Source organism: Pyrgilauda ruficollis, unplaced genomic scaffold, assembly GCF_017590135.1.
Source record: "Pyrgilauda ruficollis isolate IOZ18807 unplaced genomic scaffold, ASM1759013v1 scaffold162, whole genome shotgun sequence".
Taxonomy (NCBI): Eukaryota; Metazoa; Chordata; class Aves; order Passeriformes; family Passeridae; genus Pyrgilauda; species Pyrgilauda ruficollis.
Genome location: NW_024514987.1, coordinates 553,307 through 578,401, shown reverse-complemented (window position 1 = coordinate 578,401; position 25,095 = coordinate 553,307). Strand labels below are relative to the sequence as shown.

Sequence of the window (25,095 nt, the reverse complement as noted above, 5' to 3'; positions counted from 1 at the left end):
GGAATTCGGAGCGCTGCCTTGCGACACTTTTCCTTCTGATTTGTCCCTTCCTGACCTTGAGTGGGTTTTGCCATAGAAACCAGCTCGTGGTTGAATCCCAAACTGAGTTAAAAACAAACCAGAGCCACCATCTCCCCACGAGAGCACAGCCAGCGTGTCCAGGAGTGACTTGGAATCCCCCTCGTGCCCAGAGCCAAGCGGGAGCCTTGTCCCAGCGCTGGGGCAGAGCTCACCACACACAAAGTCCTGGGCACTCTGGGGGTTTTATTTCTTTCTGAGGAACGTGCTCCAAAACGTGAAGTTTGAGTGGCAGAGCGTGAGCTGAGCTTGCAGGAGCTGCCTGACGCTGATCTTGGCTCGAGCTGCAGTTGTCACTGTTATCCCTGGCTGTGCTGGTGGTGGTGGCACCAGGCTTTCTGGGATTTGCCTTCCAAAGCCTTGATTTGTGCACCTTTTAAAGCCTGGAGGATGGTATAGCTGCTCCCTTGTAGCCCACCTGACATGAGGTGAAGCCTTGCTGTGCCTTCTAAGTGTGGGTTTAAAGAGGATAAACTTCTAGGGGTGAACTCAGTGTAAACTTTTCCCTAAACTATACCTTTTCCTCTGGTTTTAAAAAGAACTGTGATATTTTTTTAGTCTTGTCTAGTAATGAGATCAAAAAGTAAATGTCTCAAATTCCATTAATTTAAAGAAATAAAACCTTTCTGATGGCTCATGCCAGTATAAAATTGGTTTGCCTATGACTAATGTGACACACCACACAGAAATGGTGTATTTTTGTGAGTTACAACTCAGAAGGTATTTGCAGACAGTGATTCATGACAAGGAATACAACCCTTCTGATCAGTCCCCACCCAGTTTCTCAGCGTGCCTTGAATATATCTCATTCTTCAGGGCTGGTCTAGGAAAAGTTGATTTCATTCACCAATGTTAGATAATCACGGTGTGTGGGTGGAGGGGTTAAAACTTCAGTGATTGCCTCATGTGCATAAAGTTACAGCAACAAATCCCTTTCCTGGGTTTATTTTTTTTTTTATATATTTTTGTGGTGATAGAAGAACAAAGGTTGGTAGGATTAATGTTTTTCAGAAATTCAAGTCTTCTTTGACAGATTGTAATAAAGGAGATTTCAGCAAGTGTTAAGACTTGGCTTTAAGCCTTCTAGATATTTTCTCTCAGTGGGTTTTCTGGACTCAAAACGTTTAATAACTTTAGATGCAAGGTTTTGGGGTTGCCTCTGTTTGGTTTGATGATAATACTGAGCCCTTGGTCATTCAGCTGAGCAAAACGCGTTGCTCATGAGTCAGTCACAAACCAGGAAAGGGATTGAATAGCGATTGTGTTTGCATGTGCTGTGCATAGAGTTCCTGCTGTCCTCATGCAGAATGGGACACCAGGAAAAAACACTGCCAAAAGCTCCTTCTGAGGGTTCCAGCAGCCACAACCGGCCCTGTCCGGTGCCTCAGCGCTGCCCTTGCTCTTTGTACAGTTTCTACAACGAATGCACAGGAAACAGCCCAAAAGTGACACTCTGTGAAAACCCAGGAAGGCAAAATGCAGCTATTTTCCCAGCCTGTCTTCTGGTGTGTTACTGTTTTCAACAACACTCTGGCTGAAATGGGATCTGTAGTAAGAAATTTGTGTATTTGAGTGTTTATTCTCACTGTGCAAGGATAAATATTTGTGAGATCAGGGCCTTAGTTACCGCAGATTAACATTTATTTAAATACTTTAGGTATTTATAAACACGGGATTAAAAAAGGCATGTAGCAATGGCTGCTGGGTAATAAGCAAACGACTGCTCAGAACAGAACCACCCTGGTGACATTTACTTCCTTTTGTATTTTTGCAACTCTGTGTAATAAAAAGACATGTTGGTTCTTTTTTGAGGATGGGAGGCAGATCAGCCTTCACTGTGGAGGGAGTGCTTGGTACAAGGTGATCAGATTCAGGCTTAATTCTCATTTATATGACATTTCTTTTTCCATCTCATGGTTTGCAGGATATTTTTTCCCTGCCTGGGAGGCAGTAGGAGGGGAGGTCCCTTCCCAGAAGAACTTAAATGTGAACTTCCACATTATTTTCTTGAGCAAGCAGCGTGAGCTGTTAATCACATTCCCCATCCCATCTCTTTCCCCACCGTAATGGGCCTGGGAAATAGTTCATGTAGATCCTACCCTAATTCCTGAAATTGCAGGAAAGCTCTCTGGTGTTAGGTTGCTGCTGGAGAAGTGGTGGAGCTCAGATATCTCAAGTATGCTTCTGCCAGGGCCTTTGATGAAGGAATTCAAAGCGCCAGGAAGCTCGATGGGTCTCTCACAGATGGGTCAGCTCTGTTCCTGCAGTGCCTTCTCTGTGACCCCTCTTCCAGTGCAGTACCCCAGGCCCTTTTTGGGCAGAAGTGGTGCTTTGGGGGATGCTGTGGTGCTGAGAGGGGAAGGCAGGGATGCCTGGGAGGCAGCAGCAGTTGGCACTGGTTCTTGAGGGCTGGAAGCTCTGCCTGGGAGGCTGTTGCTGCTTCAGGTGAGCTGTTCCCAGGTGACTTGTTTGTGAGGTTTGGGTTCTCCTGCATTGGTGCACAGTCCAGAATGGGTCAGACACAGAGCTGGCTGCTAAACATGGTTTGTTCTCAGTGCTGCTGTAAATCAAACCCAAACCATGAGTTATTCCTTTGGTTCATACTGAAGGCGCTTCCTGAGAACTGAGCGTTTCTCTTGTGTTTGGTCATAGAACCCAGAACAATTTGGATTGGAAGGGACCTTAAAGCTCATCTCGTTCCTGTGCCATGGGCAGGGACAGCTTCCACAGGCCTGGTTGCTCCAAGGCTGGTCCAACCTGGTCCAACCTTCTGCTCGGAAGGGGCTGGTTTTATGTGAACGGTGACGAATTTATTTGAACAGCTCCTTTGTGAAGCAAAGCCACACATAGATTTGAGATTGAAATCCCCTAATTGTGAAGGGCATAAAAGGAAGTGTCTTTTCACCTAACATAATAAATATGGGATTTGCTGCCCCGTGATCTCATGGATGCATCAGTTAAGGAACTGATCAGACAGTTTAGGGAAGTGAAATCCATGAAGGACAGTTGAATGATAGTGTTGTTTCCCCATGGTTTTAAGGTGCAGTGGGGTGCTGCACTTGGAAAAGCAGGGAGAGCTCTAGCTCTGTGCTGGCCTTGCTCCCATGCTCTTTTCTTGCTGCATCTGATGCCTGGCCATGATGCAGAGTACATGGAGTATCTGGAGGCTGGGTGATCCAGCGTGGCTGATCCAAAGTCCTGTGACTTTTCTTCATTCACTGGTGCTCCCAACAATGTTCCAGAGCGATCTGCCTCTTCCAAGCCTCCATTTCTCCCCACTCATCAAACTGGGCTAATGACTCTGACCTTTTGTTTGTAAAGCAAAAGGAAAAGGATCAACAAAATACTGGAGCTTATTTACTATCATTACTGAAATGATGAGCAATGCCACTTTGCAGCACTTCAAAGAGGCTGTGCTCGTAAGATGCTGGAAATCCCTTGAGAGAGAAAATGTTTCAGATGGAGAATGAGGAGCGGGAGTATTCCTCACATTCTCATTTCCTAAACACACTCCCCTGCAAGGCATGGAGGCGCTATCCCCCTCCAGCCCTCTCCCCTCCCAGCTGGGCACTTCAGGATAGTGCTGACAAAATTTGCTGGTTTCGGTAAACTCCAGACTTGCTGGTGTCACTGCTCCAAGTTCTGCATAAATTGTTCCCATGCCGTGGAGTTGTGCAAAGTCCTCTTGTTGACCTATTGTATTACCACTAATAAGATTGAATGTGGTTTTAATTTCTCATTTCCTCTTTCTCTGGATGCCCTTTTCCTACTACTTAGAGTCTTACTTCAGGTCTCTCTATAGCAAAAGTCCCTTTCTGTGGCTCATTCTTTGAGCGATGCTTTGCTTTCAGAGCGCTCCGCACTGGAGGGCTTTAAGTGGCATTCAGAGGAGGCTATCAGCCACAATATCTGATGTATTGGTGTGGCTGCAGTTCATGCATGGAGTGCAAAAAATGGGATTTAATTGGGAGGGAGGGGGAATAGCGGCCTTGGCTGAATGGATGGGTGAAAGTTCCCCGACCACCCCTTAGCCCAGCAAATGGTTGAGTGCTTGCCAGAGCGGAAGCGAGTTCCCTTTCAGGCACCCTGCCTTTGTCACCATAAGAAAAAGCACACACGCACTCGTATGGGTTTGGCCTTGCAGCTGCAAAAAAACCCAACCAGGCGAGAGAGAACCGTGCACACACCCAGATCCTGTTCTTTCAATACCAGCAGCTGCGGAGCCGGTGCTTTGCTGGAGGAAAGCGCAGAGCTATAAACACAGCTTGTGGAAAACCTTTACCTTCTGTCTAGGGCAGCATGAAATCACTGGCCGCTTCCCTTCTGCAAGCTAAATTAAAAACGGCTGTAATTAACTTATACAAAATAGCCTTTTGGTTGCTATTGAGAATTCAATATTGTATCAAGGAGGTTACATCTAGGGGCTGGCTTCACATGAGAGGTTTCCATAAAGCAGCTTATTATAGACCTTGTGGTAAGCTTGGCTAGAAAGGCCTGCGTCCTTTGCATCCCTAATACAGTCTAATCTCTCTTTTCCCAAAAAGATCTGTTCAATAAAGTGATGATTCCCCTTGTACTCCGGTACCTGGTGTATTGCATCCAGCTCTGGGCCCCCAGCACAAGAAGGCTGTGGAGCTGCCAGAGAGAGTCCAGAGGAGGCCATGGAGATGCTCTGGAGCCAGGCTGGGAGAACTGGGGGTGCTCACCTGGAGAAGAGAAAGCTCCCAGGGAGACCTTAGAGCCCCTTCCAGAGCCTAAAGGGGCTCCAGGAGAGCTGAAGAGGGACTGGGCACAAGGGTCAGGAGAGTGGTACAAGGGGGAATGGCTTCAAACTGAAAGAGCCGGTTTAGGTTAGATTTTGGGAAGAAATCCTTCCCTGTGAGGGTGGTGATGCTGTGGCACAGGCTGCCCAGAGCAGCCCCCATCTGTGAAAGTGCCCAAGGCTGGGCTGGACAGGGCTTGGAGCAACCTGGTCGAGTGGAAGGTGTCCCTGCCCCTGGCAGAGGGTGGAACAAGATGAGCTTTGGCCCTTTCTGAGCCAAACCTTTCTGGGATTTTATGGTTTCAAACACCCTTGAATAGGTTTGGATGGTCCAGAGCCCGGAGTTTGCGCTGCGGATTACGTAAGGTGAGATCACTGCTGGGCTCAGAACATGAAAAATGGAAACAACTACAGTTTAAACTGAATATTTTTCTGCCTGTCCCAAGGAGATTTCACAGGCATCTGTCACCACAGCCAAGCTGAAACCTGACCCCTCTCTGTCAGACCAGGGGGGCCGGTCGAAACAGTGGGGCCTTGCTGGAGTCTGCTGGAAGGTTGTTCGGTCCCGCTGGCTGCAGGGATGGAGAAAGTGAGTCCAGGGATTGTCATGCTGTTGAGCAAAACCAGAGGACTGCTCCTCACAGCTTCCTGCAGCTCTGCCTGCAAATCCCAAATGGCAGCCCGGGATCCTGGGCCGTGCCTGTGCCTTGCACAGATGGCTTGTGCACACACAAGCGCTGCATTCAGCATTTCTGTGGGATCACCTCGCTGGACGCTGCCATGCAAGAGCAGGGTAATCCCACATGTGGAGCAGGCCCCTTCTCCCCCACCCTTGAGCAGGACACACCATAGGTGTGGGGAGAAACTGCCTGGAAAATCCCAGGTCCGTGATGGCTTTTGGTGCTGCTGTGGTGGGATCCTGCCTGTTCTCCCACGTTCACAGCAGTGCCCATCTTGCTGGGCTCTGAGATCCCAAAAGCATATTCAGGCTCTTCACGTGGCATCGTGTTTATATATTTATTTTTTCCCTCCACAATGGAAAGCCTGTGTATTATTTTGACTTTATTAAGATGTTGTTTATAAACCATTTTGACTTAGATGCTCAAGGCTGTTCTCTTGGTTTTTTGTGACCAAAATCCCAACAGATTTGGGACAACACTTCTGGAAAATATCAGGGAGTCAATGTCCTTTTTTTTTTCTCTCCCCTCATGTCAAAGGTTGACTTAAAATATTAATGCTGCAAAGATTCATTTAAGATATTAAAACTGTTCAGGCAAGAATACATGTACATATTGTAATTACTTCCTTTTTCTTACAATTAAAGTAATTGGATTATATTTAATGAGCTATTTACATTTAATAATTAAGAAAAGACTTATCTTTCCAGTATTCCCCAAGTGCAGCAGAAGGGTGGGGGCACTCAGAGCTGTGATATAATTATCTAGGCGTGAGTTGAAACTGAAAGAGCAGTTGAGCTCTATAGAAAACACTTGGAACTGGTTTGTTCCTACTCTTTCATTAATCAAAATAGTTTAGTGTGTGGCAAAGAAGGGAAGGCTGAGCTTAGCTGCAAATGAGACAGAGTTTATCTGCTGAAAAGGAAGGTTAAAATATGCTCGAACTTAACGAATAAGTCATTTAGGGGGAAAAAAGCACACCCTCTCTTTCCATATTAATTACCGAGCGCTGCCCAGGAATGAGAATGCGCTGCCGTATTGTGAGCTGGGCTTTGTCAGCGCGGCAGACACAAGCAGCCACAATCCTTTCCTGTGCCTGGGGAGGCTGCTGGCAGAGCGGGAGCAGGGAGCTGTGCTCATTAGCGCGGTTCAGGCCGGGATGCAGGAGGCAGGCAGCAGCACAGGCCTCCCCGAGCCAGGGGCTCCTGCTGGACCTCCACGGGCAGCTCTGGGCAGGGGCGCTGCTTGCCTCCCCACCTGCGTGGTGTCTCTTCTAGTCAAGGCCTTTTGAAGTGAATTCAGCACTGTTACTGGCTGTGAGACTTGGAAAATTCTGCTCCTCTGTTGCACCCTGGTGACCTCCAGCGCTGCCTCCAGCTCTGGGGTGCTCAGCACAGGAAGGACATGGACCCATTGGAGCGAGTCCAGAGATGCTCCGAGGGCTGGAGCTCCTCTGCTCTGGGGACAGGCTGGGACAGCTGGGAATGTCCAGCCTGGAGAAGGCCCCAGGGAGACCTTAAAGCCCATTCCAGTGCCTGAAGGGGCTCCAGGAGAGCTGGAGGGGGACATCGGGCAAGGGGGAAGGCTTCCCACTGCCAGAGGGCAGGGTTAGGTGGGAAATTGGGAAGGAGTCCTTCCATGTGAGGGTAAGCAGGCCCTGGCACAGGGTGCCCAGAGCAGCTGTGGCTGCCCCTGGATCCCTGGCAGTGCCCAAGGCCAGGCTGGACAGGGCTTGGAGCAGCCTGGGACAGGGGAAGGTGTCCCTGCACATGGCAGGGGGTGGAACTGCATGAGCTTTAAGGCCCATTCCAACCCATACCATTCTAGGATTGTGGGATTCTAGGACTGAAACCTGCCCAGGCCTCTCCCTGTGTACTCCTGAAATGTTTTAGAGCCTATTGTGTTCTTTCAATACCCTCGTACACCAAAGCTACCTGTTGATTGACACTCGTGATGCTGCTCTGTGTTGTCACTGACCTTGTATCCTTGCCCAAATTATTCACAGGTTTAGTAGAGAGCATTCTGCTCCCTCTGCTGCTCCTGTTTCCTAGGAAGCAACAAAGCCAGAGCTCTTGTGGCACTGAAGGAGTCCTGCCTCTCTCTGCTGATGTATACCCTCACAGCAAAGACCTTGAAACCTTTCTGTTCTGGAGCTTTAATTCCTGTTTAATCAATAGTTCTATATTCTGAGAATCAAATCCCTGTGACAGCTCTCTTTAATTGAGCTAAACTGCCTTTCTCTTGTCACGTCTCTTCTAGAGTTTTATTTAAATGCATTTGTTCTGCCTGTATCCTAGTCAGGTATTGATAGGAACACCAGGTGACCCTCTTTGTTTAACTTGTTTTTCAGCTAAATGAATGGAAACATTAATTAGTGCAATGGTTTGTTTCTTAGGAATTAAAAAAATAAAAGTCTAGGTCAAACTGCTGGCTCTGTTAGCACTCCAGCAGAAGCCAGGAGGATCTGTATGTTCCCCATTAGTGACACCCCCATCCTTCCACCCCCAGACAGATTTCTGACAACAGCTCTGAGCGAGTCCCTCTCCAGGAGAGCAGCCTGGTATTTATTCCAGCAAGATCATCTTCAGCAAAGCTGATAACAAAAAGTTTAAAAGGAAGAGCCAAATTTTCAGTCACACCTGTGCAATCCCCTTGAGGGCAGTAAATGATGATGATAATGCATGAGCCAGACAAAAAAACCCGCAGAAAATGGCTTTCTGAGCCTCTTTTGCATTTTTCAGAGCCAGCAGACTGGAGGGGGGGGGAAGGCAGGGGAGGGAAAAAAAAGGTTTATTTTTACTCTGGGATTGGAGCGGGCTGGATGTTGGTTGTGTCAAGGGCTGCACGCTGTGCAGTCCTGGTTGTGCTGCGGGATCGGGGCTGACTCCCACTGTGGGAACGTGGCTGTGGAAAGGGCAGTGCTGCTCTTGCCCCACGTTATTGCCCAAACATCCTCTTTCATAACAGCAGCAGGTCGGGCCTGCAGAGTTCTCCGCTCGCTGATGGAAGTGCGTTATTGGCACACAGAGGGCTGGTGATGTGGATTTTGTGATCAGCTCAGTGTGTTCTCCCAAAGGTCCTGGATTTTCTGTAGATCCTGCTTCAGGAGAGCTTTTGTGTGATGGTGGGTGAAAACACAGCGTGTGTTTCCCATCCCACCGGCTGCTGAGAGATGGTGGGCAATGTTTTCTGCTGCGCCCGGGGGGTTTTACCCATCCATCTCCCCCGTGGTTTTTTGGGAGAATAGACCACTGTGAAAGGAAGCAGCCCTGCAGCTGCCCTTCACTGCTGACTCCTGCTCAGCTGCTGGCAGGCTGGGCTGGTAATGACAGATGAGCCTGTGATGCATTTTTGGGAATGAATACTTGTTACAGCTGGCGGGATGGAGTAGTTTGTGGCATCACATGGCAGTTTGCTCTATAATTTCGCTCCCTATTGCTCGGATGCAGCACTGATTGCTGGGTCTCTCTCGGAGCGTGGAACTGGAGCATTTCTGATTGCCGCATCCCACTTCTCTGTGGCTGCATTGTGAGCTTGGATATAGCCCTGAGCACTCAGCAGAGCCTTCTGCTGATTTTTTTTTCCGCTCAGTTCTCCCTCTGTGTGTGTGTGTGGCTGCTGCTTCCCTTTCTGCAAGTCTTTTGGGGTTACATAAAAGCCAGTCTCTTTCTGGCCATTACAGCTACATGGGGGAGTAGTTACTGCTGAGAGAAGCTTGAAATTTGAAGCAGAGTTGTCACAGACATTAGAAAGAACAGTCGGTCTGCGTTGGCAAGCTACTGAGTTAAGTCTTATTTCATACTGATGGGAATTTCAGATCTGATTATCTCCTTTCCCCCTCATTCCCAGACCTGCTGGTGTGCCCAGTCCCTCGATGGGCACTCCTAGAGGCTGCTCTCCAAAGCTGAGCTGAAGGCTTGGTCTCCTTGAGTGTGCTGCCTGTTTGTGTCCAGGCAGAGGATTCTGTAAGCCCTGCCGAGGGCAGGGTGGTTGGTCACCCTGACGTACTTGGAAATGAAGCCTAAATTCCCTTCCCTTTCCCAAAAAAAGCTCTCTGCCCTCCTTAGGTGCTTTGTGCTACACCAGACACTATGACAGATGATCTCACTGCTGGGGTCCAGATTTATTTGCAGATGGTCCCTGATCTAAGAGGTTGTGTGTCACATTGAGCGGGGAATTACCCAGGTGACTCCCAGTAACGCTATGCTAACTGGTCAGATACCAGTGAGGAGAACCTTGCCAGATCTCTCCCTCCACCTCACCTGTTATTTACAGCCCTTTGTGTGCATTGCATCCGCAGGGCTCGCCTTGGAGTCCTGCCTGCCTTCTCCTCTGCACCACCACAGTGACTGTGCTATCTGCCTGCTCTACAAAAAAAAACCCCAAAAAACAGGTCTGGTTCCTCTCTTGCTGTGCAGTGCTGTTTCCTGCTCTACTCCAAACCACTTTTTAAGGAGTGTTTGCTCTGAGTTGCTGTTTTCAGTTGACAGAGCTCGCACTGGAAAGCAAATACTCAATGCTAAAACATCCCTGTATTGCTTCTCAATAGTTGTAATCAAAGTCTGTCTCCTTTATTGTTCCTAGCAATTGTTCAATTTTACTGTGCCAGCCCTATTTATTAAAAATAGTCAATAAGACACAGCTTTGTGCGAGGGGTTTATGGACTGGCAGTTCTTGTTAGAAGCAAACCAATTGTACTTGATTCTAATCCAGAACTGGGATTCCTGAGTGATCTGCTGCAGCAGAGCTCATGGGGAGAGCGGTCGATGGCTTGCTGATAAGAAATCTTGGAGCAGCATGCTTATCTTGGATTTACCTCGGCTTTGCTTAAAGTGCTGGATTCAGAAAGGCAAGAATTGCAAGTCGACGTTTTTCCCCCTTTTCCAGCCTGTGTTGGGCCACGCTTGTTCCCCAGTGCCCAAGAGTATTTACAGAACTAATTGCCAAAGTCTGAATCCTCTTAAAAGCTGGTGAGCAGGACATTCAAGGTGAGAGCTTATTGTGGGTGTCAGATCAGCAGCCACGGGAAGAAGCTCTACATGGATCCTGCTTTCTTGGAAAAGCATGAGGCATCCAAGACTACAATGTGTGCAGTGAGAAAGGGCAGGAGTTGTTGGGAAGGATGATGGGGAGCAAAAACCTGGTGAACCCTGGAAACAAGGTGCCAGTTGAGGCTGGAAGATCAGTAGGAATGTAGGAGCAGTGAATTCAGCTTCCAGGGCTTCTTTGTGCTCAGCAAACATTTTTCTGGGCTGGAGCAGGCCAGGGCTCGGCAGAGCCTGTGTAAGCATTTTGGGAGAGGGGAAATTATGAGGCATCCTGGCAATGCCCGGCTGTAGGTGGGGCAGCAAGGGGAAAGGAGCTGCGGGGCAAAGCTGGGCCTTTCAGATGGTTTGGCTTTTAGTCACTGCCCTCACAACATCGTCGAGGCTCCTGGAGCCTTCTGTGATTCAAGTCATGACTTGGAGGCTCCAGAGGAAGGGCTTGGGAGCAGGTAGGAAGGGTCTGGTTCAAGTGGGAGAGGAAAATCTTTTGTTTCCTTGTTTAAGAAGGTGTGAAGCACAGTGGTTGGGAGGATGAGTCTTCTGAAGGGGATTGATGCAGCAGGGTTTGTGGATTTTCCTTAGGGCTCTTCCAGCCAGCAGAGATCACTGAACTTCTTTCCTCTCACTGTGTTTCAATTTGATGCCTTCTTTGTTTTCCATATTCATTAGAAATCTGTTGCAGAGTTTTCTGTTTCTAGAGGCGGTTTCCTTTTACTTGTGACATACTTGATCTCCTCTCCTGTTACACTGGGATCAGGGCAGCTCCTCTGTGCCCCTGTCATTCTTGCAGCTTCTTTAAAAACAGTGTCTGCACCCCAAAACTCTACACTCCCAAAAGAAATCTAATCTCCAGCATTCATAAACAAATAGAAACGCTTATCTTTGCCCCAAAGATAAGGATTTTTGGCCTTGCAATTCATTTAAGTTGCATCTGAATGGTAGGATTTAGTTATAATATATGGTCTGTGGCCACTGTGTGACAGTGACTAATGCCTGATGACCAGGCTGGCCAGGCAGGGTGGAATTCTGCTGTGCTGTCATGCCCTGAGCATGGAAAGTGAAGCGGTTCTGGCTGGCCCGTGCTTGGCACTGCGCTGTCAGTCGCCTCCTTAATGACTCTCTTAAAGAATAACAGCATCAGCCTCCCAGAAAGCTTTTTTAGCTCTGTCCCTTCTTTATGTACTGTGTCTCCTCCCTGCCCCCAGCTCGTGCCTTGTGCTGCCTCCAGTGTTTTGCCTCCTCTTTCCCCTTTGCCCTCATGCTTTGCCCCTTCTCCACACCTGGTTTTCTGCCCTACCTGACTCCTGCTTCTGAAATACTCCACTTATTTTCCAATCCTCGCTATTAATCTTTGTCCCACCTTCTCATGAGGCATGAAGGTTTTACAGGAGCCCGTTAGCTGTTATCTCTATCCCCACCCTCCAAACACTCCAGGAAAAAGCAGGGTCTTACAGTCTTCTTGTAGGGACATCACCCACTCTTTTTGCAGGTCCCAGATTTCCTTCGAGAAATCTTGAAGCTCCTCATCCTTCTGCTCAGAAGAGAGGAATTTTGGCTTTAAAATGCCTCTTACCCAAAAGCTGTTGGGAGAGCAGGGTGGCTGTCCACAGCCCATCCTGCCCTTCCTGCCTTGCTCATCTCCAATGCTCTCCAGGGTTAATTTAATCCCTCAGTTTGCTGGATCCTGGCTGGGTTTAGGGGCAGCAGAGCTGTCCCCTTGGCCCTGGGAAGCGCTGCTGTGATCATGAGGGCAAAACTCTCCTGCAGTGGAGTGTGGCTGGGAAGGTGGGGGTGGCTGGCAGGATGAGCTGGGCTATAAAGGGAGCCTTTTTCTTAGCCTTTATCTCTGCTGTTTTGCCAGTGCAAATTTGTGCTGTACGTGTGCTCTACCTTAGTTTTTCTTTTAAGAAAAGCTGTTCTCACCACTACTCCTTGCTTTTACTTTCAAAACGTGCTTTGAAGGCAAACACTTTTGGGGTGTCTGTATACAGGCAATGTATTCAGAGCCTTTTTTTGTTGGTATTTGAGGCACTGCTGCCATTTTCTGCCCTGTTTTCCCCATCTTTGCAGAGATCAGTGTTACCTGCATTTATCCAACCATGCTACCCATCATCTTGGGTTTTTTTTTTTATCTCCTTTTATACAGAATGCTCACATCTCATCCCCCACTTCCAGGCTTATTTTTCCTGTTGCTGTTTTCCTTCTGTCTGTCCTCCACCTTGGAAGGTTTCCAGGCAGGCTGTCCAGTCCAGCTCTGCAGATCCCACCGTGTGTGCTCCCTGGCCAAGCCCTGGGGAAGCACAGGGGAGAAGCTGGATGCAGGCAGCCTGCAAATGCTGCCTTGTTTATGAGAGCTGCTGGTTGGTGCAGACTGCAGTCTGGGGGGAGCTGGGAAAGTTTGTCTGGCATGAAGCACTAAAGCTGACAAAAGATTGTAGGGCTTGGGCTGGAATCGATAAAACACGGGGTGTTGGGAAGGGAAGGTCAGAGCCCTTCCTTAGTTCACCCTGTTCTTTAAATATCCCAGCAGTTACTGATGGCTGCAGTGGACACGGGGAAAAACAACACAGACTCAGTCCTCAGAGGGTCTTGCTTTTATTTATTTGGATGCAGATCTGGCTCCCCTGTTCCATAAGGCGTTTGGTTTTGGGGACCCTTTCTGTGCAGCCTGGTCTCGTGGCAGGAGGTTGGAACAGGATGAGCTTTAAGGTCCCTTCCAACCCAAACCATCCTGGCATTCTGGGATGCTGTGAAATCCCTCGTGTAGAGGCGTTGCAAAATGGTAGCAACCTACATCTGCTTGTCTGGGAGACATCCCAGCGCCCGGTGCTGCGGCTCTTGAACTCCTCTGCCTTAATGGGTCAAATTTAGCAATTCAAAATCTGGCTTCTGAGGTAATTAGGAGGGATAATGCCCACTTCTTCCTCTTAACACCCTGATAGAAAAGCATCCAGGAAGGACTCCTGGACCTCAAAGATAAGCTGCCAGCTGCCACAGAGACTATCAAAGGGTGGCTCAAAGTCAAGAGCAAACAGCTGATTTTTTATGGTTCTTGGGTTTTTGCTGGTGGTGACAGGAAGCCATGTTCCCCAAGCTGTTCGCTTCCTGTTTTATTTTTACACCCAGCCCGAGCAGATCCGCATGCCTATCACATGGGAGCTGCCTGCTTCTCTTGGGTTGTTCCTCAGCTGACCTAGAAAAGTGATTCTTTCCCCTTCTAAATTAATCAAGAACTTGGGATGTATTTGCTTTCACTTAGTCCTAAAGATTTCAGGCATGTATGATGCTCCTTCTGGTGAGCTGGTCACACAGGTTTCCTTCTCCCTCCTGGAGCTGGACGATCTGGGACGAAGCTGTTTCATGCTTAAACGTTGGGCCTGTTAGCAAAGGAGATTTTTCTTAGTTCAAGACACTGACCTGCACATAAAAGTGTCCAAACCATAACTTCCAGACACTTAGGTTTTCTCCAGGTTTTTTATTTTATTAGTTTTTTAAAGAACTGGAAGTTTGTCCTGCCTGTTGTCCAATCAATGCTGACTTGCCTCTGAGCAAACTCCAGTCCTGCATCCTGAGCAGATCTCCCTCAACCTTAAACTGCTCTAGCACAAAAACAATGGTCCAGTGTAAACCTCATCCCCGGGGGATTTCCCAAGGGAAGAGGGGTGCAGCCTGCAGGATAAGGAACAGTCACCAGAAAGTTTCCTGGTCAGCTGCAAGCGCTTCCTGTTGTTCCAGGAGAGCCCCGTGTGCTGCTCCAGGAGGGAGGCACCACGTGTGCTTTGGCGTGCTGGGAGAAGCCTGTTTTGTTCTTTCTTTTTTTGTGTAATAACATCTCCTGCCTTCATCTCCACGGTTTAAGCAACTATTGATTGCAGGTTGGGAGTGTTTCTGAAGAGGAGCTCGTCGGAGTCGTGCCAGGCGCCGTGTGAGCGCGGGAGGCAGGAGCCCTGTCCGGGCTCTGGGGAGGAGGGGAGCAACGCCCGGCAGTGTGGGCAGAGCTCTGGAGTTCTCCATCTCTGCCTCTGTACCTGGGCTGCTGGGGCTGCCACTGCAAGTCAGAGAACAGGAGGATCTTTATTTCTGATGAACCAGTTTCTCAGGGTGGGGAGCGGGGGGAAGAAGGCTTATAAGTAAAGCCGTTTGAGAGCAGGAAAAACGAACACCATGGCTCTGGTGTGCCTGGAATTTGCGGTTGAGTAATCCTTTCCTGTTTCTTTTTTGGGTTGTTTTTCATCTTTCAGAACAGTGCCTGAAGCAGGTCCACCATGCCGTTAGTAACGAGGAACATTGAGCCAAGGCACCTGTGCCGTCAGACGTTGCCTAGCGTTCCGAGCGAGCTGGAATGCGTGACCAACATCACCCTGGCAAATGTCATTCGACAGCTGGGCAGCCTGAGTGAGTACCATGGCGAGCCTGCGCGTTGCCCTCAGGAGTCGCTACTGCTCTTTATTTAGCTCCCTTTCTACTCTCGTGTTCCTATTTCTCCCCCATCTGCCTTCCCTGGGTAATGCTAAAATGTTTTCCTAAAGAAATCTGATGCTAATTTCATATCCCTGGTCCCACTGCCTTCCTATCTAAGAGAAAATGGGGAGGGGGGTGTGTGTATGTGTGTGTGCATGTGAGAGGCTGCAGTGAAACTGCAGATGGAAGGATGGAGCACAACTCAGGCTTGTAAAATGGGAGGCTCTCGGAGCAGGCAGGATCTTGTGTCAGAGAACGTGCCTGTAATTGCATGCGCTACTAAATGGAGCTTGACTCTGTTGAATCTACACCATGTCAGTAGTCTTATTTTTAATGAAAGATAATTAAAGCCCCCACGCAGGAGCTCCAGCTTGCCCTTGCTGCTGTTTGTTGCATTGTGAGACCCAAAGACCTGTCTGAGTCCAGTGGTGCCTCCAGAGCATCGGTGGTTTGGGGCTGCTCACTGAAATGGCAGCATGAGCTGGAGCGATGCCTGGCTCAGCTCTCCAGTGGGCTGACCCGGAGCCTTGGAAAAGCTGGAGGGAAAACACAGGCCTACATGCTGTAGGAGAAACGAAGAGTTAATTGTGATCTCTCCAGGGTGATTCCATACTCCGTGGAAATGCTCTGGGTTCTGATTAACCACCTTTGTCCTTGAAGCGAGACTTTGATAATCAAATTAATCTATTGTTTAGCTTCTCTGGGGTGTTTGCAAGCCCTTCTGCTTGCTCTGCAAAGCAAGCCCTTGTCTTCCGCCATGTGGCAGGCAAAGTTTGGGTGCAGCCTCTTTCCAGCAGTGCAAACCATGGCTGTCACTGAAATCTGGGCCCGTGTTTGCTGCCAGTCGGTGTCACATTCTGTTGGGTTGGAGAAATGTCACTGCACAGGCGAGAGCAGGCTCTCTGCTCACGTTCAACTGGCCCTCGTTGTTCATTTGTTAGGTCTGGTAGCCAAGATGGTTGTGGAGTGTGAGTGAAATCCATCTCGTGCATGTGAAATGGTGAGGAAGGAGGCAGTAAAGCTGTGCAAAGCCCAGCTGCAGGGAAGGCTCATCCCTGTTCAGAGACACGTGTGGGTTTGTGTGACAGCCCTGGCCAGATCCCACAGGTTCAGACCTTCTTTGCTCAGATATTCAAAGCTGCTCTGCTTCTGAGGCACTGGGAGTCAAATCACAGCCTGGTTTCTTCTTTGGGAAGGGAGCTGGGATGTGGGGATGCAGGGAGAAGGTGTGAGCTGCTGGACCAGTCCCAGGTACCTGGGGGGAACTGAGGAGAGGTGCCTCCTGCTGACAGTTGGTGTGAGAGCAGAGCAGGGCAGGTGGGAGGGAAATGCTGAGCACCATCCACTTCCCCAGGGTCAGCAGTATTTTAAATAAAGCAATGTTTAGACTATGCTTGCACCCAAATGACCAAACTCCTGCCCCATGCCCTTTCCTCTCTCCAAAAAACAAATTCTCCCTCTCCTTGTACCTTGACTGTTACAGGAATGTAGAGCAGGTTCAGTAGGCTGTGACAGCCCTGTCAAGTGAATAATCAGCCATGCCTGGTGCACCACAGTCTCTTTACAAAGATGCAAACATAAATCTTGTCAAACTTTCATATTCCAGTGAGTTTACCCTTCGTTACTATCGCAGCTGGGAGCACTTTGTATAAGTCGGCTGCGCGGTTTTGTGTGATTTTACAGAATCCACAAGCTAAAGATGGAAGGACCTATTAAATCATGCCGTCTGTCTTCCTGCCGGTGCATGACAAAGATAATTCTGATTGTAAGCTGCACTTCTGCAGTCAAAGTAACTAAACTAAAAAATTAATCTCTGTCTCACCCCATCTAAAAGTGTTTGTGAAGCTCAGGTGACGTGTGAGATGCTGGGTGATAACTCCAGGTGCACTTACACAGGCAAGTGAGCACCGACCACCTCTTCTCTCTTCAGGGTCAAAACCACTATAGAAAATGCTGTTATTGATTATTTTATACTTGAAATATACTTTGCAAACCAAAGACTTAATTTTCCCCTACTGCTTGTTGCAGTTCCTTGTGAAATTCAGAGATGTTTTCGATTTCATTTCACTTCTTGTGAAAGTAGAAACGAAATTGCAACTTTTCTTTTTTTGAGCTGCCGCTGGAAGGTTTCGCATTTTCCCACAGATAAATTTTTACTCTCTTTGGGTCAGACAGGAGAGCTGGTCTGTGCTGATGTTGAAAATGGAGATTGCTTCATGAAACATGGCTAAAACAAGAGCTACCTGGCCCTTAAATCTCCAAACATAAAATCCTTCTCATGAGTTAGGGTTTGTTAATTGAGCATGTGTGGAGTCTGCATTGTCTAGGAGTGGAAGGAAGAGGTCAGTTGAAGTTAACCTTCAGCATTTGCTTTCTACAAACACTTGGACCTGGCATTGCCACCAAAAGGGGTGGAGAAGGTTGAATTTTAACCTGGCTTGTTCCCCGTGCTTGGCAGTGTAAGGAGATCTCCTGGGAGCAGGAACAAGGAGTTGATATGTCAGCTTAGATAGCTGGGAGTGTTTGTGCAGCTGGGCTTTGGGGGATGCCCTGTCCTTGCCTCGTGCAAGGGTGCTTTGTCTCTCCGACTCTGTAGACAACCATGTTTTCCAAAATTGCTGTCAAAATTAGACTTCCAACTGGTTTTTCTTTCCCGAGTGTCGGAGAGGATCTTTAGGAGTAACAGATTCCAGAACAAACTGTTGACCATATGACGATGCACTTCAAAACCAGACTGCTTATTGGGAGCAGCCTTGTACTCAGCAGCCGTGGCTGGAAATGTTTCCCATCAGTGGGAACACCGCGGCCCATGTCTGCGGCCGGTGCCAAGTCTGCTCTGCCCTCCTGCTGGGGGCTCCCTGTCTTGGGCTGTGCCCGGGAGCAGAGCACAAACAGGACTCAGTGGAAGCTCTTGGGTTTCTTCCAGGTCTCCCACCTCTGTCTACCTGTGGCCATCTCTTGTTGCACTGTGGGTTTTTAACTCCTGAGGATGGGGCTGTGTTCTTGTTACTCCTGTGAGTGCTGCAGCTCCTGAGCTGAGCCCCAGGCGCTCTCATGGCCCAGACCACGGATGGTGCCTTCATAGCAGCCCCCTGGGTAGTCCAGGCTGTTCCAGAGAGAATGTCCCTGACTGAGAAGTTCCCCTTTGGTTTTGATTTAGAATCAATGTGAATGCATCAATTTTTCAGACAGTGCCACCTGAAGGAACAGCAGGGTCAGTGCTGTCAGCTGCGGTTTCAGCTCCAGCTTCAGGATCCAGGACTGGGTCTGCTCTTTACTTCCAGAGTACTTTGAGCTTGTAAATGTGTGCCAGCTCCCCTGGAGGCAGGTCTGCTGAAGACTGAGAGCCTTTGAGATTCTCCAGAGCAATGAAAATCTAACTGTATTTCCTTGTCTAAGAAACAGAACAGCAAAGAATCTTAAAGGACCTTCAGATGCATCCACATTCAGACCAGTGTAGTGTTGTCAGCCCTCTTTAGTTTGTTACTCTAATAGACTTTAAAGCATGTCTCAATTGTTTCCTTATTGCTTGAAGATTCCTTGGAAATGTCAGGTTTTGGTGGAACAAAGCACTTTCTTCCTGGATGTTAAACTCAACCCTGACAAACTTGAAGAGTGTTTCTTTCTTTCTTTCTTTCTTTCAAAAACAAGCTGGGAGACTGCGTATGGTCTGATGTGGTTCATAAGGGTAATGTGGACACTTTAATATTGCAGGTAAATCTGCAGAAGACATATTTGGAGAGTTGTTTACTCAAGCCAACACCTTTGCCTCTCGGGTGAGCATTCTTGTCGAGAGAGTTGACCGCTTGCAAGTCAAAGTCACTCAGCTGGATCCCAAAGAGGAGGAAGGTAATGGAGTGAGCACAGGCTGAGCATGGTGAAGGTTCTCCTTGAGTCAGCATGGTTGGTTCAGCACTGTAAACCAGCATGACACTGCCATGGGTGTTGGAATGTGTTCTCTGAGCTGAGAGGGACTGTTTCCCTGCCTCCCAGTGGTGCACTTGGACAGCTGTTTTGGCTCTTCAGTGACTCTCCACGTGGGAACTCGCTCTCCAGCAGTTGGGTGGCTGTGGATGAGCTGCTTGAGCTTGGTCACAGGGGTTCCAAAGCCCATGGGCCACTCGAGGCAGAGCTGTGTTGATGGAGCAGCAGGTCTTGGCAGCACGCTGGAGATTTGATGGGTTTCCCAAGGGATCTGTGGGAAAAGGAACCTGACCTTAAGAACTGCAAAGCATGCCGAGAACTCCAACTGAAATCAGATGTTCACTGCTTGGGCTTCAGAGTCGTTGGCCTGGGTCAAGCTGTTCTTCACTTGTTCTCTCCTCTTCCTTACAGTCTCCTTGCAAGGCATTAACACCAGGAAGGCCTTCAAAAGCTCCACAACTCAGGACCAGAAGCTCTTTGACAGAGATTCTCTCCCTGTGCCTGTCCTCGAAACCTACAGGACCTGCAATACCCCTCCACCTCTCAACATCCTCTCACCTTACAGGTAGGACTGCAATACTCCTTGTTCCCTTGCAGAGAAGAACCTCTTCCTCCCAGCCTGCTGGGGATGTCCTTCCCTGTGCTGTGCTGGACTGAAGCTGTTTCCACTGGGAAATTGAGCTGCTGAACAAATCCACCAGGAAATCTCTGTCCTCTGGATTATGTGAAACTTTGCTTTTGAGGTCATACCAATGAACGTAGCTAGAAAATGATCTCTTTGGTTTTCTGCTGCCACTTTTGTGGGTGCCTTGGGGCCAGGCGTGGCTGGCTCTGCAGAACCATGCTGGGTGTGCTGCAGATGAGGCATTTTTCCTGTGCTCCTCCGTAGCCCAATGGCTCCTTTCCAAAGAGCTGCAGTGTGAGGTGCAGAGCATTCACCTGGAGGTGGCTCTCACCCAGGTGGGTGCAGCAGGCTGCTGGTGATGCTTCCTGTGGCCTCCACTGCCTGGTCTGAGACATCTGGTGGGACCTGCACTGGTCTGGTGGGACCTACACTGGCTGTGTAACCAGTTCTGAGCAGTCCCACTCTGATTCCATCTTGTAGGTAGTAGAAGTAAAGGGGGTCAGAATCCAGAGACTTATCCCACATCCATAAATATCTTCTGAGCAGGTAAAAAGTAATTACAGATAGCTGGAGGCAGCTGTCTCCTGCCAGACGCGGCTGCACTGCAGAGTGGGAGGAGAGGGAGTCTGTGTGCGCTCATCAGGAGCTTCAAGGACGCTGCTGGTCTGATTTAGGGTTCCTGAGCTGGAGGAGGAGGTTTTTCCACACCAAAATACTGCACAAACAAAAGGGAGTTGAAGTGAGAGACCTGCTGCTCTCCTGGTGGTTGTTCAGAGCAGTTGAGCTCTTCAGGTGCTGAGTAATGGAGGGACTGTGTGAGGGCAGAAGGAGTGGGATGTGGGAGAGCTGGGGTGACTGAGATGGGGGGCTCTTCCTGTTCTGAAACGGGGGGCAGAGGCAAGAACAGCACTTGTGACCATCTCACTGCACTTCTGAGCTGTCATCTGAGATAGTGCCTTGTGTTTCCTTCCAAGAAATGCGTGACCTGATCCTTGTCTGTGTGTTTCTCTCCTCCCTCTGGTGCAGGGATGATGGCAAAGAGGCACTTAAATTCTACACAGATCCTTCATACTTCTTCGACCTTTGGAAGGAGAAAATGCTTCAGGACACCAAGGATATCATGAAGGAAAAGCGGAAACATAGGGTGAGGAAGGGAGGAGTAGGAAGTGGGAGGTGTTAATAGGTTTTGGACTCCAAATTTACTATCCAAAACTCAGGTTTGCACTTTTGGACTCCTATGGGATCAATTCAGTGAAGTTTTATCTTGTTTACCCACATCCTCGTTAATTAAAAAAAGAGAACAGAGATACCTCTAATTGGTTTTTCCAAATGCCACTGTCTTTGGGCCTTAATGTTAAATTATATTATAGCATAAGAGATTTATTTAGCTTTTGAGCAACTGGAGTATTAAGCATGAAAACAGATTGTGATTCTTCAATGAAAAACAACAAAGGAGAGATGTAGGGTGTGTTAGAATTCTGAGTGAGCCCATCTAAAGCCCAGTCCTCTGTGGGCAAGTGTCCATATTGCACCCCAGAACACTGAACACCATGAGGGTGAAGGTGAAATTCGGGTGCTTTGACACAGAGGCCAAAACCTAAATTGATTTGGGAAACTGAGCTTTTACTCTGCCCTCAAGCTGCTTATGGCAGGGGGTGATGATGGCATCGTGTCTGGGCTGCTCTGGGCAGCCTGATGTTGTCTGGCATTTTTATGTTGTCTGTGCTCCAGCTTGTTTTTATGGAAGATCTTTGGAGAGTGCAGCAATCAGGAAAGTAAACTAAAAATCCTCTTAGAGAATGTGTCTGGTTGTGACTGCTCCAGGTCTGTCCTGTCCCTCTCTATTCCCAGTGAATTTAAAGCAAAATAAAGCTTGTGTTTGATTCCTCCTCTCTTAGAAAGAGAAAAAGGAGAATCCGAACCGAGGAAATGTGAACCCACGGAAAATCAAAACCCGGAAAGAGGAGTGGGAGAAGCTGAAAATGGGACAAGAATTTGTCGAGTCAAAGGACAAGCAGGGCCCTGCTGGGTAAGCAGCTCTGGGGCTGGGTGATTGGGATGCAGTTCACCCTGCACTGCAGCTCCCCCGGATCCACGGATCGATGCTGCCACTAATCAGATTCTCCCGAGTAAATCCGCCTGCTGATTTAAAATTTGCCAAATAAATCAGGGAGCTGGAGCAAGGTGGCAGGAGCAGCTCTGGCTGCTCTCGCTGCCTGTGGGCACAGGGTGTTGGGAGCTTTGGCTGTGCCCCACGGCGATGCCCTTCCCTCACAGCCAGCCGAGGGTGGCAGCTCGGTGCCATTGTGTGATGGCTTTGTTACATTTCACAAATGGCTCTTCACACCCTGAAGTTGAAGCGGGGGCTGTCCCCATCCAAGTATTTCGAGCTACAGATCTCTCTTTAGCACTTCTGGCTTGGGAATTCATTTAACTTTTGACACCAGCAAGGCTGGAAGCAGACCGAATTCCCCACAATGCTCTTCTTCCTAGCAGCTTCCTTTCATATAAGAAAAAAATCTCTCTTTAAATCACACTCTCCAGCTAAAAATAAAACTTGCTTTTAGTTTAATAAGAGAACAGGTTTGGTTTCTAGCAGGGGAATCGAGCAGCACAACAGCACCATTTTCTTGCTCCTCTCTTTTCTCATGTGAGTGTGTTCTTGCATTTGGATTCACCTGGGGTCCAGAGCCCCCAAAAATAGGGTGGTTCCCCCTCCCCACAGTGAAATGAGTCTGCTGAAATCATGAGAGTCTCTTTTCAGTACTATTCCAGCTTTGAATACTTGTTTTAAGGGCATTGAGGTTTCCATTTCGATATTCTATTCTCGAGCTTACTTTTTGGCATCTTTGAGTATCTCCTGTTTTTACCACTGATGATACTCAGTGTAACTGCAAGTTCTTTAAGTCCAAGTTGGTGAAAACACTCTTAAGTGCTTTTACAAAATCAAGTGTTAAAGAAAAATGCATTTTTCCAGGTGTTTGCTTGTTTATTAAAATATATACCCCTGCTGTTCTGGTGTGCAGCAGTCATAAACAGGGCAGCACCTGAGCAAATTTTAGCCAAAGAGTTACAGAGAGCAAACACATACAGGTGTATGTGGTTCTCCATGTAGGAGTCTTTGAGAAGTAAAGGGGTTTTTTAATGATGTAAAATCATGGATTGATTTGGGTTGGAAAGGGCCTTTAAGTCCATCCAGTTCCACCCCTGCCATGGGCAGGGACGCCTTCCACCATCCCAGGCTGCTCCAAGCCCCATCCAGCCTGGCCTTGGGCACTTCAGGGATCCAGGGGCAGCCAACCTCTCTGGGGGAAAAAACAAGCTTGATACATTGCCTTGAGCTCCTTAAACAAGCTGTTTGTGCTGCTGTTCCCAGGTACCCCTCCAACATGGTGTACCAGAACGGCAGCATCGGCTCCAGCGAGAGCATGGACGGGAGCTGCTACCCGCCACCGCCACAGACTGACTCTATTGTGCCACCACCTCCCTCGTTCCCAGATGACAGCCTGCCTCCACCCCCGGTGGAATTTAGGTAAGCCTACGGGATCCCTTCTGTCACCAAGGAGTAGTAGGTGGTGTAAAAGGATGACATGAGACAGGCTGAGATAGTTCAGCAGAACTTCCCAATGGGTGGTGTATGGGAACCAGAATGCTCCTGTCTGGAAGGGAAGTGCAGCTGCAGGAAGGGACAGAGGACAGGCAGCACGTGGCTCTCCATGGAGCCCAGCCACCATCACCATTCCCAGGCAGCAGGGGAGAACTAAAGCAGATTTATTCCACAGCAGTGTCCCAGTGAATGGTTTGACCTCATTGCTGTGGTTTTCCAGTGCAGTTGTTCCATAGCATGGACTTCTGTTCCTCATGTTCCATTTGCACAATGCTCTCAGGCACATTGTGGAATTCTTGGGGGTGTCCTGTGCAGGCCCAGGGGTTGAACACGATGATCCTTGTGAGTCCCTTCCTTCTCAGGATATTCCATGACAGAGCTTTGCAAAGAACAGCTTCTTTAACCTCTTTTGCTCTGATCTGTGAGAAATGCACGACGTGGGCACTGGAGATGGAGATGTATTTAAGTTTCAAGGACTTGAGCACAGCAGCTGCCTCCTTCCCAGAGACTTGGGTGCAAGTTCAGGTCATTTACTTGGGATTGAATGAAATGGTGACTCCCAGGCACCTCCAGAGATGAGAGTTACGGTCCAGCAGTGGCTCAAGACGCAAAGGGTGAAAAAAGAGTGGACTTTTTCTTTTTTTTTAAGACATTAAAACAGAGTCAAGAGGAACAAGAGAAAGTCTGTCTGATAGACAGGGCTGCTTGGCTTCTCTCCATCTTATCCAAAGGCAGCAATGCTGCAGCAAAGGCTCTTCTGATGTGTCAGAGAGACCCAGCACTGCACTCTGCAGCCTGTGCCTCTCGGGCAGAGCAGGCACGAGCTCTCAGATGAAGCTCTCACTGCCTTATGCAGTTGCTTAGATCTCTGCCCAACCCCACAGATCTCCCCTCTTCTGGTTTTGTTTTGATGGTTGTTTTTAAGGAACCCTGGGAGGTAGATTTGATCTCCAGGAGTCTGTTTTGGATCAGCACTGTTAAAAATGGTGATGTTTTTGTGGCAAATGCACCTTATTTTTCTATCTTGCCATGGAAGGAGGTCTCAGTTTGGGGCTTCCCTTGCACAGGATGTCACACTGTCACATGGGCAGTGGAGTCCTGTGGGATGAACAGAGCCTCCACAATGGGAGATTCAGTCCCTCATGCCTTGGTGCTTTCCATAAGAGCACGCTGGGTTCCCACGTCCTCCCCTTCACTCCCCACAGCGAGCTCTGAGACACGGCTGCTGCACTCCAGCTCCGAGCTGTGGAATCCAGGGAGGAGATCCCTTCCCAGCAGGTGTTCAGAGCATATGCTTTCCTGGCACCCCCGCCCTCCTCGTGCAGTTTATCCCAGCAGACATCCCTGATCCCTGCCTGGCGTGTCCCTGACCCCTGCCTGGGCCTGGCCTCTGACAGAGGTGAGGTGGCTCATGTTCTTGTCAGCCTGGGAGATGGGATGGAGGACAGCATTCCTGCCATCCCTAGAAGCTTTCCTTTTTCTGGAGGTGTAGGCCAAAAGAAACAGTGCAAGGGAACTAAAACCAAGGAGTGAGGTCTCATGGAAACATCAGTTAAAGCTGGAACGTGGATTTTTTTTGTCTGGACGGCAGCAAACACACATGATTTGCATTAACACAGTGACTGTACAGTCTGATCTGGCCTCAGGGCTGATTCCCTGTCTCTCTCGTTCTGTTGCCACAGCTATCCTGTAGACAACCAAAGAGGTTCTGGTTCTGGAGGGCCCAAACGATCCAGCCTGGTTAGCCCGAGCCACCCGCCGCCAGCCCCTCCGATCGGCTCTCCCTCCGCAGCCAGGCCGGGCTTTGCTCCCCCTCCAGCTCCTCCTCCACCGCCACCACTGATGGAAAGCACCCCCCCTCCACCACCTCCCATGGGCTTCCCCTCCCCGGGAACCCCCCCGCCCCCCTCGCCCCC

At 48.9% G+C, this 25,095-nt stretch overlaps 1 protein-coding gene across 1 annotated transcript in view; it reads left to right on the top strand.

Moving 5' to 3' along the window:
• The first annotated feature begins 14,334 nt into the window (after positions 1-14,334).
• WASF2 (WASP family member 2) overlaps positions 14,335-25,095 on the top strand; it is a 15,810-nt gene continuing 5,049 nt past the window's right edge. The window contains exons 1-8 of the mRNA XM_041463157.1: positions 14,335-14,487; positions 14,804-14,957; positions 18,738-18,872; positions 19,359-19,512; positions 20,599-20,716; positions 21,471-21,601; positions 22,949-23,104; positions 24,862-25,095. Coding sequence (XP_041319091.1) covers positions 14,828-14,957; positions 18,738-18,872; positions 19,359-19,512; positions 20,599-20,716; positions 21,471-21,601; positions 22,949-23,104; positions 24,862-25,095 — 1,058 coding nt within the window. The 5' untranslated portion in view covers positions 14,335-14,487; positions 14,804-14,827. The remainder of the gene's footprint in view (positions 14,488-14,803; positions 14,958-18,737; positions 18,873-19,358; positions 19,513-20,598; positions 20,717-21,470; positions 21,602-22,948; positions 23,105-24,861) is intronic.